General features: G+C 37.6%; 1 protein-coding gene across 1 annotated transcript in view; it reads left to right on the forward strand.

The window, feature by feature from the left end:
• The window catches only part of LOC130928908 (collagen alpha-1(XXVIII) chain-like), a 97,770-nt gene that overhangs the window by 52,145 nt on the left and 33,125 nt on the right, over positions 1–12,500 (forward strand). Inside the window, exons 16-24 of the mRNA XM_057855719.1 lie at positions 5,258–5,326; positions 5,417–5,485; positions 5,617–5,685; positions 5,752–5,823; positions 9,572–9,640; positions 9,728–9,799; positions 9,898–9,966; positions 10,134–10,202; positions 12,339–12,407. Coding sequence (XP_057711702.1) covers positions 5,258–5,326; positions 5,417–5,485; positions 5,617–5,685; positions 5,752–5,823; positions 9,572–9,640; positions 9,728–9,799; positions 9,898–9,966; positions 10,134–10,202; positions 12,339–12,407 — 627 coding nt within the window. The remainder of the gene's footprint in view (positions 1–5,257; positions 5,327–5,416; positions 5,486–5,616; positions 5,686–5,751; positions 5,824–9,571; positions 9,641–9,727; positions 9,800–9,897; positions 9,967–10,133; positions 10,203–12,338; positions 12,408–12,500) is intronic.

Below are 12,500 nucleotides of genomic sequence, written 5' to 3' on the forward strand. Positions count from 1 at the left end.
GGTGGAAGGCAACATAAAGTCTAAAATATCAACAAATCTTAGCTGCCTCTTACATTCTTAACCATAAAAAGGAACAAATTCTGCAGCAGGATGGTGCTCCATTGCATATTTCAATCTCTACCTCAAGTTCCTCGAGGCAAAGAAGATCAAGATCCTCCAGGTCTGGCCAGCCCAGTCACCAGACATAAACAGGATGAAAGAGGAAGCATGGAAGACGAAACCCAAGAATATTGATGAACTCTGGGAGGCATGCAAGACTGCTTTCTTTGATGTTCCTGATGACTTCATCAATAAATTGCAGAATCCTTGCCAAACCGCATGGATGCAGTCCTTCAAGTCCATGGAAGTGATACAAAATATTCAATTTGGATCTCACAGCACCACTACTTCATTTTATGTTATGTAACATATTTTTGTATTTGAAGTACATTTTTTGTTCAATTTTCACACTACTTTCTGTAGGTGACAAAACTTTTGTCATGCCAAAATTTGACCTTAATGTCTTCATTAAATTATCAGTCTTTTTTCAGTGAAACAAATATATTTTTGTACATTCAACATCATTTGGGTAAATAAAAATTGAAATAAATAAATAAAAATTGAAATAAATAAATATAACTTGAAATAAATAAATAAAAATTGAAATAAATATTGAAATAAATAAATAAATATTGAAATAAAAGCATTTTAATGACACTTTTAATTATTTCTTTAATTGTGTATTTATTTATTGAATTTTTGCACTCCTGGTCCTCCATACATATGAGCCATTTCTGAAACCAATTGAACAATTAAAAGTCAGGTTATTAGCAATTGTTTCTACAAAATGGATAACCGACAAGACTTTTGTCAGGGACTGGACTGTATAATATTAATTTGTCTTTTAAAAAAATGTATTTTCATTTTAATATTTATCTAAAAATAATACTATAAAACATAAATATAGCATCATTTTGAGCTTTTTTTTAACTTTCACCTAGTTTTGTCTCATTCTGTGGACATCTGGTCAAAAAATGAGAATTTGTACATTGCATGATAAAATGTATTTACCACTGCGCATGAAAAAAAAACCCCACAAAGATGATCAAAAGAAATATTCAATCCTCCATGACTTTGCCTAGGTGTTTTACATGGTACATGTACATACCATGTCCTAGTACCTGTTTGAGGATAACACATTTTCATTGATGGCGTGCGTATGCTCTTGCGAAGGTATGTGACGCAAGCGTATTTCCGCCAGTGCAGCTCACGCTGCATATGTTTTGGAATGTTGTCTGCGCCAAAATATGTGACCTGATACCCGCAAATTTGTGGGAAAAAACACTGTTATGTGTGGGTAATGCCAAGGGGTTTCATTCATAAATAAGGAAACGGTGTGCATTGAACCATTTATCCGTCCATTATCTAACGCTTATCCTGGCATCGGGTCGCGGGGGCAGTAGCTTTCGCAGGGAAGTCCAGGCTTCCCTCTCCCTAGCCACTTCAACCAGCTCCTCCAGCGAGATCCCAAGGCGTTCCCAGGCCAGTCGAGAGACATAGTCTCTCCAGCGTGTCCTGCGTCGTCCCCAGGGCCTCCCGTTGGTGGGACATGCCCGGAACATCTCTCCAGGGATGGGTCAGAACCAAATGCTCGAGCCACCTCAGCTGGCTCCTCTCAACACGGAGGAGCAGCGGCTCAACCCCGAATCCCTCCCAGATGACCCAGCTTCTCACTATATCTCTAAGGGAGATCCCAGACACCCTGCAGTGGAAACTCATTTCGCCCGCTTGTATCCGGGATCTTATTCTTTCGGTCACGACCCATAGGTGACGGTACTAGGAACGTAGATCGACTAGTAAATCGAGAGCTTCGCCTTTTGGCTCAGGTCCTTCTTTACCGCCGGTACAGAGTCCGCATCACTGCAGACGCTGCACAGAGCTGCCTGTTGAACACTCGCTCCCGACTACCCTCACTCGTGAGCAATACCCCATGATTCCTGAACTCCTCCACTTGGGGCAGGATCTCATGCCCGGCCTGGAGAGGGCACGCCACCCTTTTCCGACTGAGGTGCTGATTTTCATCCCGACCACTTAACACTCGCCTGGGAACCACTCCAATGACAGTTGGAGATCACGTCTTGATGAAGCCAAAAGCACCACATCATTTACAAAAAGCAGAGATGCAATGCTGAGGCCACCAAACCGGACCCCTCAACGCTTCAGCTGTGTCTAGAAATTCTTTCCATAAAATTTATGAACAGAATCTGTAACAAAGGGCAACCTTGGCAGACTCTAACCCTCACTGGGAACAAATCAGACTTACTGTCAGCAATGCGGACCAAACTCTGGCACCGGTCTTACAGGGACCGAACAGCCCTTACCAAGGGGCTTGGTATCCCGTACTCTCGAAGCACCCCCCACAGGGGTCCCCGAGGGATACGATCGAACGCCTTCTCCAAATCCACAAATCACATGTTGACCGGTTCGGCGAACTCCCGTGCACCCTCGAGGACCCTGCCGAGGGTGTAGAGCTGGTCCACTGTTCCACAGACAGGACAAAAACCACACTGCTCCTCCTGAATCCAAGATTCGACTTCCCAACCGACCCTCTATAATTGGAACACATTCTAAGGTCCCCCTTCTTAAAAAAGGGGTACAACCACAGAAGGGAACTAATGCAAAAACGGGAGCAATTTTATCAACTTTAACGGTTGATTCAGAACATTAAATGACCTCCAAACATAGCAAAGGTTACTATGGTTTTTTGTTTTTGTTTTTTTTTGTTGTTTTTTTTTTTTTTGAAAAAAATGAAGAAAAAAAAAACATGAAAGGTAACACCAGTTACGTTGCCAAGTACCTCTTTTACTACTGTGTGTGTATTTCAGTAGTCAGTCACTAAACTAGCCAAAGAGCTAAGAGGCATTTTAACAGTCGAACATGTTTACATTTTAAGTGGTTATTTCATTTTCTTAAAAGCAAAATAAAGACAGTTTAAAAAATAATAATAATGCAAAAAGCAAACCGAACCGAAACCGTGATCACAAAACCGAGGTTCAAACCGAACCGTAGGCTAACTGAACCGTTGCTCCCCTAGCGAGAAACAACTGACGGAGGAACCAGACAAGTTGATTGGGTGACGTGGTGGTGCATCTGCTGGGCTTTTAAAGCTGGCTGATGTTAACGGGTCTCAACTGTGGCCGCTCCACCCGTCTGACCTGTAATCAGGTCAGGAAGGAGGGGCGGAGGCCCTAACAGAAATCAATTCATTAAAAGCATAATTGATGGTAGCTTGGCATGTAATGCTAAACTTTATTTGCATTATATCATGAGTTCAGTTATATTGGTCATTTAGATTGTCTTTTCATATGCTGTAAGAAAAGAATTGACCTTACCATTATAAAGTGAATTATTTTCATTATGTTCAGACTTACATTTACCCCTTTTTAACTTGCTGAATGTGCCAGTCCAATTTTCCCCCTACAAACGCACATTTTAATGGCTGATGACTTGACTCTCCAACCCCAGACACACACGCAAACACACATTAAATATTAGGAGATATTAGGGATATTAGTTTTTTTTCAGCCAGCAGCAGCCACTGTGCGTAATGTAAAAAGACGTCAACATTCTGGAGGTGGGGAACAGACCACTAATTTTGCTACTGAAATCCAACCTGCATCAGAGTTAGCATACCAATAAACTGTGTGAGCTTGCTAACCTGCTAAACCCGAGTAGGAAAACTGCTTAGAAAGAAGTTCCTTCTACTGTTGACGTTAATTGAACTGTTAGAAATGTAGTGAGCCGAGGTTCACCCCCTTCTCCCCAATTTTCTTTTCTTTTTCTTCTTCTTTTTTTTTTTTTTTTTTTTTTAATTTATGTGGTCTTAAAGCAGACGAAAGGAACTTTCATTTTTTGTTCAGTTTGGCTGTCCTTTTTTCAGTTATATTTATTCTATTTATCAAGACAGACAATGTTGAGTGGCCTTAAGACAAATGTTAATTTTTTGCATGCCTGGACAGTTAAGAGATTATTAACAGGATTGTATTTATTGTGTATGTTCATATAATTTATGTTCAAATATTGCAATTTAAATTTGCTAATTAATTAAGTTTTCAAAATGTTTCTTTAGTGGTTTTTGGAATCAACGGTTTCAATCGAATAGTGTACACCTGAACCAATTCACATGAAAGTTAGTAAAAGTCAATACAGATTTATTTTGCATTGATTATTTAATTAGATTCATATTCGTGAGAAATGTAGACTCACACCCTCCCTCTCCCAGCTCTTTGAACCTCACAGTCACTGCAGCACTTGCTTATTAAAGTTAAAGATGCTGGTATCTTTGATCTTGCCAAAGAAGCGGACATCACAGCGCAGCAGCTGTCAATCATCGTTTAACTTGTTAAACAGTTTCTGCAAGGAAGCCGCTTTGGAATGAATGTGTGTGTGTGTGTGGAGACGTTTGAGACATATAAATTAAATGCCAGAAGTGATCATGAGGAGTTTGTAATTTCTACATGTCCACCAAGAGTCACAGCTAAGGTAGATAAACAGAAGTATTTAATAAAGCCAAGCATTTTTCTACTACAGTACTTTATTCTTGTTCAAAAATGATTCGGTTGGACAGTTATGTTTAAAACTGATCATAATTATTACATTTGAAGTGCTTTAAACCATTTATTAATATATCTATACATTATGTATGTATATATATTTTTTAACTCATACTTTGGGGAAAAAGTGATAAAAAAACATGCCTTATATGTATCTCTTTCCAGTGCTAAATCTGAATAAATACATTGAGCACACTCAAAAAAATAAAAATTTGGGGTGCGCAACTTTGCGGTTTTTCACTTATCGCGGCGGGTTCTGGTCCCCATTAACCGCGAAAAACGAGGGATCACTGTACACTGGTCATTGTGAGTCATCCAATGTCTTTGCAAACAGCTATTCAAGTCATCTAGTGAAAATGTCTTTAAAAAAAAAATATATATATATATATTTAATATTGCAATATAATATCGCAAACCCCCAAAAAATCGCAGCAATAGTTTTTTCCAATATCGTTCAGGCCTAGAGTGAACACATTACTGGTGTTCTCTCCCATCTTTAGTGCCTTTCACCAAAACCGCATTGCCTGGAGCAGACTAACACTGCTCCATATTTGAATGGCGTATTAAAATAGGGCTCGAGGAGTGTAATTTAACCTACTAACATTTAAATAACAGTGCCATTAATCTTGTTTTTTTTGTTTGTTTGTTTGTTTTGGTTTTTGTAGGGGGACTTTGGCCTTCCTGGTCCTGTAGGCCCTATCGGCCTACCCGGTGTGGGAATCCAGGGTGAGAAGGTAAGCAACAAATGAATGCTGTTTGAATATTTGTTAGTGTGTCACTTTGTTTTGTTGGCAAAATTATGCTCATACATCAAAATATTACAGGGCATTGAAGGTCCAAGAGGGCCACCAGGTCTACGAGGTCCACCAGGAGAAGGCTTACCTGGACCCAAGGTTTGTACAACAAATCAGACAAATGCTAATTTAAAAATGGCTCTTACACTTTCATCCATTACATTCCTACTTTAGCATTTTTTAAGATGATAATCCCTTTGAACTTGAACATGTTTTCCTCTATGAGACAGGGAGACCAGGGGTTCCCAGGTGAGGTTGGTGCTCCTGGAGAGAGAGGAGTGGGAGAACATGGAGATAAGGTTTTCATGATGACCGTACCCTAGAGGTCTCACATTTACAATGAGTAAAATAATATGTGTCCCCAGGGTGAGCAAGGATCACCAGGAATTTCGGGGTTACCAGGTTTGCCAGGGGAGGACGGCGCTCCTGGACAGAAGGTAGCTAATAGCTCCGTATTGCTTTCGTTCATTTTTCAGTCTGAAAAGTTTTTTGACAAATGTTCATTGTCTGAGTTGGGTAGAGTAGGCAAATATTTTACTAAAGTAGGAGTAACATTACTTCAAAGTAATGATACTCAAGTAAAAGAAAATTTTCTTAGGTAAAGGTAAAACTATATTGGGTGAAAAACATAGGTGGAGTTTGACTTTTGGGGCAGGGGGGGCACAACATGTTAATGACCCTGAAACACAATGTCAGCAATAAAATTAACTTACAAGAATATTTATAATAATAAGTTGACAATGAGTGTTTTTTGTTTCCCATCATTCTTGAGGGGAATTCTAAATCAGGCTGCTTAGGCAATACTTTTCGCCAAGATCGTCATCCATTGAATATGGTATGCCGGCCAGTGTCGTGCCAATGTAGTTACCCGAGTCAAAAAATCGTATCCCCTGGGCGGAGGAGCCAAATGGAGGTAGATTTGTCGTTATTATTCAATCCAAAAAAGTAGCTTCAATAATTTTTTTTTTTTTAAAGTTGCTTCAATCAAAATATACATTTTTAACCAAAAAAAAAGTCGCTTCATTAAAAAAAAAAGTGTTTGAATGCAAAAATACATTTGAAACTCAAAAAATAAAAAAAAAATAAAAAATGCATGTGAAAGTTATTTTTCTTTGATTTTTTTTTTGTTTGTTTTGTTTTGTTTTTTTGATTGAAGTAATATTGATTTGTGTTTGGGCCACATTTTGGCTTGGACATTTTTGTCTTTATTATTCAGTCAAAATATAAGTTGCTTCAAAAAATATATATTTTCAAAAAGAAAAATCACTTCAATCAAAAAAAGAAAACTTTCAATCATGGAAAAAGTTTTTGAATGCGAAAAAATATTTGAGATTGAAAATTTTGCATTTGAACACTTAATTTTTCATTGAAAAAGTTTTCTTTGATTGAAGCAATCCTATTTTTGTTTGGACCATATTATGGGTAGGACATTTGTGTCTAAATCATTTAATCCCCAAAAAAGTTGCTTCAATCAAAAAAAAAAAAAAAAAAAAATTCAATCAAAGAAAAAAAATCATTTGAAAAATAAAATTGCCCTCCCCTAACTTTTTTTGGGGGGGGGGGTATTATATGTAAAGCAAATGACCGTCTAAGTTGCTAGGCACATGATCTGTTCGAAAAATAATTTTGACCCATTATGAAAATATTTTTTCTTGTTCATTTCATTCATTTTTGTTGCAGTTTAATTGCTCTATAACTTTTATATATATAATAAAGTCAATTACATACAATGACACTTTTCGGTCACCAGGGGGGCCTGGCCCCACCTTAAAATCCGCTGATGGTGAAAAAGCCTTAAAAGTCAGATTTTTTTTTTTTTAAACAATGGTATTTTTTTTCTTAGTACAATGTCATCTACAGTATATGAATTGTTATTATTATACTGTACTATAATCTGTTACATGACCATATTAGGCCAAACAAATAGACAAAATGATCGAATTCTGACCAGAAAAATCTGCAGAAATTATACGTCACCCCTTTTAAAGAGCATGAGTGCCTTCTATTTTTAGGAAACGTATTTAGTACCATGAAATTAAAACTATCACATCTACGGTTTTCCTTGGTCTATCAGTGCCAAATAAAAACTGGGAGAGAAGTTTACGTTTTCGAGTAATGTCGACGGCAACGATTTATGCCAAATAGTTTATGTGATTGAACAAGCTGGTGTGATCATAGGACCTCTGACTGCAAACTTGTGTTGTCATGTGACTGTATTGTCACGTCTGATTGGTATAATGAAGTCATAGACTTCATAATGGTATTAACGGGTCAGATCAGTCATGCACTACGCCTCGCCTTCAAGTAGGGGGCCGCCCACATCAAGAGGAGCTATTCACAAACACACGCACGCAGCGATCTAATGCCGGATTTCTGTTGAAAAAGTACGAAAGCTGTACTGCATACAAACAGGATACATTATCTCAGGAGTGATTTGTTCAAGGATTCAAGGAAATTATTATATTTTTTGTACCATGCATGCATTTTGAAATGTTGTAAAAAATCAATGGGAGAAATTAGCCGCTACTGCATTGGCATCATAGTTCGCAATATTTACGTAAAATAAATGCCAACTGCACATTTTTTGCTTTTAATGAAGACTCGAGACTGTTAGACGTCCATATCTATAAAGAATTCGGGGATTTAAGTACTTATTCACAATAATTTTCACCGGAAAAGCTCTGTTTACATAAGACGGCCGCTACATACAGTGGGATTGGCAGTGTATCAAATATTTGTTCTCCCCACTGTACATTCACTAAGAGACTAACGTTGTACTTTGACATATTTACGTAAAATAGATGCTAACTGCATGATTTTTTTGTATTTAACCAAGAATAGAGATTATTTTACGTCCATATCTATAAAGAATTCGGGGATTTAAGCATTTATTCACAAGATTTTTCACCGGAACAGCTCTGTTTACATAAGGCGAGTGCTAGCTACATTCACTAACAAGCTAGCATTGTACTTTGACATAATTACGTAAAATAAATACTAACAGCACTTTTTTTTTGTTTGTTTGTTTTTTTTTTTTTTTTGCTTTTAACCAAGAATTGAGACTGTTTTACCTCCATATCTATAAAGAATTGAATGATTTAAGCATTTATTTACAAGATTTTTCACAGGAAAACCTGTTTACTTAAGGCGGCCGCTGGTTACATTCACTAACAGACTAGCATTGTACTTCGACATATTTATGTAAAATAAATGCTAAATGCACATTTTTTTTTTGCTTTTAACCAAGAATTGAGACTGTTTTACGTCCATATCTATAAAGAATTTGGGGATTTAAGCATTTATTCATAATATTTTTTACCGGAAGAGCTCTATTTACATAAGACAGCTGTTAGCTACATTGACTAACAGACTAGCATTGTACTTCGACATATTTACACTATGTTAACTGCATGTTTTTTTTTTTGCTTCTAACCAAGAATCGAGACTGTTTTACGTCCATATCTATAAAGAATTCAGGGATTTAAGCATTTATTCACAAGAATTTTCAACGAAAAAATCTTTTTGTCTATGATTCCGACCGGTCAGCTATGACGGCTTCGTCAACAATGCAGGCCACCTATTTATCGGCCCCGTGTCCCATCAATACATTATGAAGTCTATGATGAAGTCATGTGATTATTTTTGCAATGTCTCACTGGTGAAACTAGCCAAAATTAAGACCAATCTAATATGTAGAATATAGAGGAAAAATGTAAGGACTCTTGTTAAGCCCTAAGTGGTGGAGTAAGTAGTGTTTCTTCTTCACAAATCTACTCAAATAAAAGTAAAAAAAATATGGCTTAATAAAACTACTCTTAGAAGTACATTTTCTCAAAAATTTAGTTGAGTAAATGTAAGGCATTACTACCCACCTCTGTTCACTGTACTGTACAATAAACTCCCTCCGATTTGTGTGTGATTGACTCGTGACAAGTCCAGGGTGGAATTAGCCGTTTGCCCTGAACTCGGCAGGAATTAGGCTTCAAATCCGCACAACCCTGAACCGGATTAGGGGGATAGAAAATGGATGGACATTTTGGGTGTTAAACCTCTTTTACATTTTATTTTCTTGGAGCAATTGTGACAATGCATAGTTATAAAAACTGTAGATAGTCATACTACATTTAGACATAAATTAAGATTTTATCCATGAAAACATGCATGTGTGTTCTTTGACTACGGTAGGGTGAGCCAGGAGCTCCAGGCCTGAGGGGGGCGGAAGGGTCACCTGGGACTGGAATACAAGGTGAAAAGGTAAAAAAACTTTTCTTACTCTTTAATTAGGCCTTTTTTAGCTGTACATGACCAATTAATGACTGTATTTTCCACCCATCTCTGAAGGGTGACCAAGGTCAAAGGGGAATAAGAGGCTTGACTGGACCACCTGGCATTAGTGGCCCTTTAGGACCCAAGGTCGGGATTGGTTTAGAATACACTGCCAGATGGACTGTTTTAGTGTGTATATTTGCAAAACACATTCACTCTTTTATTTTCGTCATTAAATTATAAAGGGTGAACCAGGGTCACAAGGCAGGGTGGGTTTACCTGGTCCACCCGGACGCTTTGTAATGGGACCCAAGGTAAGTTCAGTTTCAATTACTTGGAATAATTAGTATAAAACCTGTGATAATTAACAGTGTAAGTTCAGTTTGAATTACTTGGAATTATTTGTATAAAACCTGTGATAATGAGAAATGTCAAGTCAACAGCTAGTTTTCACTAACATGAACTGAAACTTGTCCTCTAGGGTGATGTTGGACCAAGCGGACCTCCTGGTCCAATTGGGGAGACCGGCTATGGGCTTCCCGGTCCAAAGGTGAAACCCAACTTGCTTGTACAGTATGCTTACGCCGTTAATGGCAATAGAAGTCCAATCCATTTGAAGAAGGAATAAAATGAATAGACCATCTACCATTGACACACTTTTTTTTTTAAAATACTGAGAACATGCAAAGCCTATTTTCGCCATTTTTGATATATACATACATTTTGATATAATACCGTAATTTTCAGACTATAAGCCACTACTTTTTCCCCTGCGGTTTATAGTCCAGTGCGGCTTATTTGTGTATTTATTTGGGTTAATAGGTAACACTTTGAGAGCAGCATCATAAGACAGCCATAAAGACTGTCATAACTATGACATCATATTTATGACATGACACTATCATGGACATTAATAACATTATGAATAGGGTTGTTCCGATCATGTTTTTTTGCTCCCGATCCGATCCTGATCATTTTAGTTTGAGTATCTGCCGATCCTGATATTTCCCGATCCGATTGCTTTTTTTGTGCTCCCGATTCAATTCCAATCATTCCCGATAATTTTTCCCGATCATATACATTTTGGCAATGCATTAAGAAAAAAATGAATAAAACTCGGACGAATATATACATTCAACATACAGTACAGAAGTACTGTATTTGTTTATTATGACAAGAAATCCTCAAGATGGCATTTACATTATTAACATTCTTTCTGTGAGAGAGATCCACGGATAGAGAGACTTGTGACTTTGTATATTGTGACTAAATATTGTCATCTAGTGTATTTGCTGAGCTTTCAGTAAATGATACTGTAGCCATGGCCAAATGCATGATGGGAAGTGGAACCATGACTGTGCGTAGTGCGACCAATTGATATAGCTTCTCTGCGTTGGGAAATAACATAAGGTGTTAAGAAAAAGATCAAGTGCTACCTTGCTTCCCCACATTACTTCCCATGATATTTCTAATCGTAGGGAGAGGGATTGTAAGGCTATAGCCAATTAAAAAAAGGGTCCAAAGGGTGCCAAATTTCACTCTACTCATTTTACGCTGCCTTTTATCTCTCTATATAGGTAAAACGGCGCCGTTACAGATTGAGCGCAACAATGCGTGAGTGGGTCGTGCAGCGCATGCATTAACTGCGTTAAATATTTTAACGTAATACATTTTTTAAAAAATTAATTACTGCCGTTATTGGGATAAATTTGATAACCCTACCTTAAGCCTAAAGTAAAGACTCTGGGTGAGTGTAACATATTATGTCTGTAACGTTAAATACAATTAGAAAACGATTTAATTAAAAAATATATATATATTAAAAAAAGGCATGGCTGATATTTTTTTTGCCGATTGCGATACTTTGAAAATGACGTGATCGGGACATCTGTAATTATGAAATATGTCACTAACTCCATTCATGTCCAGCTCGAATCTTAACATCCATTCAAAAGTGAGATCATTTGCCGGATGGCACAAAATGACATCTGTCACAAGCGTAATGCTCATGGCAGTCATAATTATGATCTTATGATAGTCTTATGGCGCCACTGTCAAATAAAATGTTACCAAATACCATTACTAGAAATTAATGAAACAACCGGAACAGTAACTGAAGAAATAATTAGCAAAGAATATGAATTTTGATTGTTATTTACATCTGGAGCGCTGCAATGCATGTTAGGAGGCATGTTGGACGACAACAGTGTTGATGGCAGGTGGCAGCAGAGGTTGACTGTTTCCCCCAAGGGAGCAGTGATGGTCAAATGAAGCTTTGCAGCCAATTGGTTCAAACTTTATGGTGGTTCATTTGATCTTATGATGCTGCGATCACATATCGAGGTACCGGTTAATATCTTTTGGTAAAAATATCCCATAATACTGAGGACAGCTGCAGTTTATAGTGTAGTGCGGCTTATCTATGAACAAATGCTGTTTTTGTGTCAAATTTGGTGGGTGGCGGCTTATAGTCATGTGCGCCTTAGAGCCCGAAAATTACGATAACTAACAAATGGCAAAAGACGATTCCTTCCCAGTTCAAATGGATTCGATGTCAGATGGTGACAAACTCATTTAAAGAGTTTTAATCAGAAAGACTGGAATATAGTTTTGAGTCCTTTTCACCAACATCAGTCTACTATGAATGAATGACTTGTACTGTATGTACCATATCCATGTGCCATAGGGAGACCATGGAGATCCAGGCCCTGCAGGTCCATTCGGCCCTAAAGGAGAAGGCTATCCTGGCCCTGTGGTAATTTACACATGAACTTTCTGTTTGCAAATAAACATGTACACTTGTACAATTTATCTTCTTTAATCTAATCAGTGGCTAGATGCTTTGAGT

This window comes from Corythoichthys intestinalis, chromosome 2 (assembly GCF_030265065.1).
Source record: "Corythoichthys intestinalis isolate RoL2023-P3 chromosome 2, ASM3026506v1, whole genome shotgun sequence".
NCBI lineage: Eukaryota > Metazoa > Chordata > Actinopteri > Syngnathiformes > Syngnathidae > Corythoichthys > Corythoichthys intestinalis.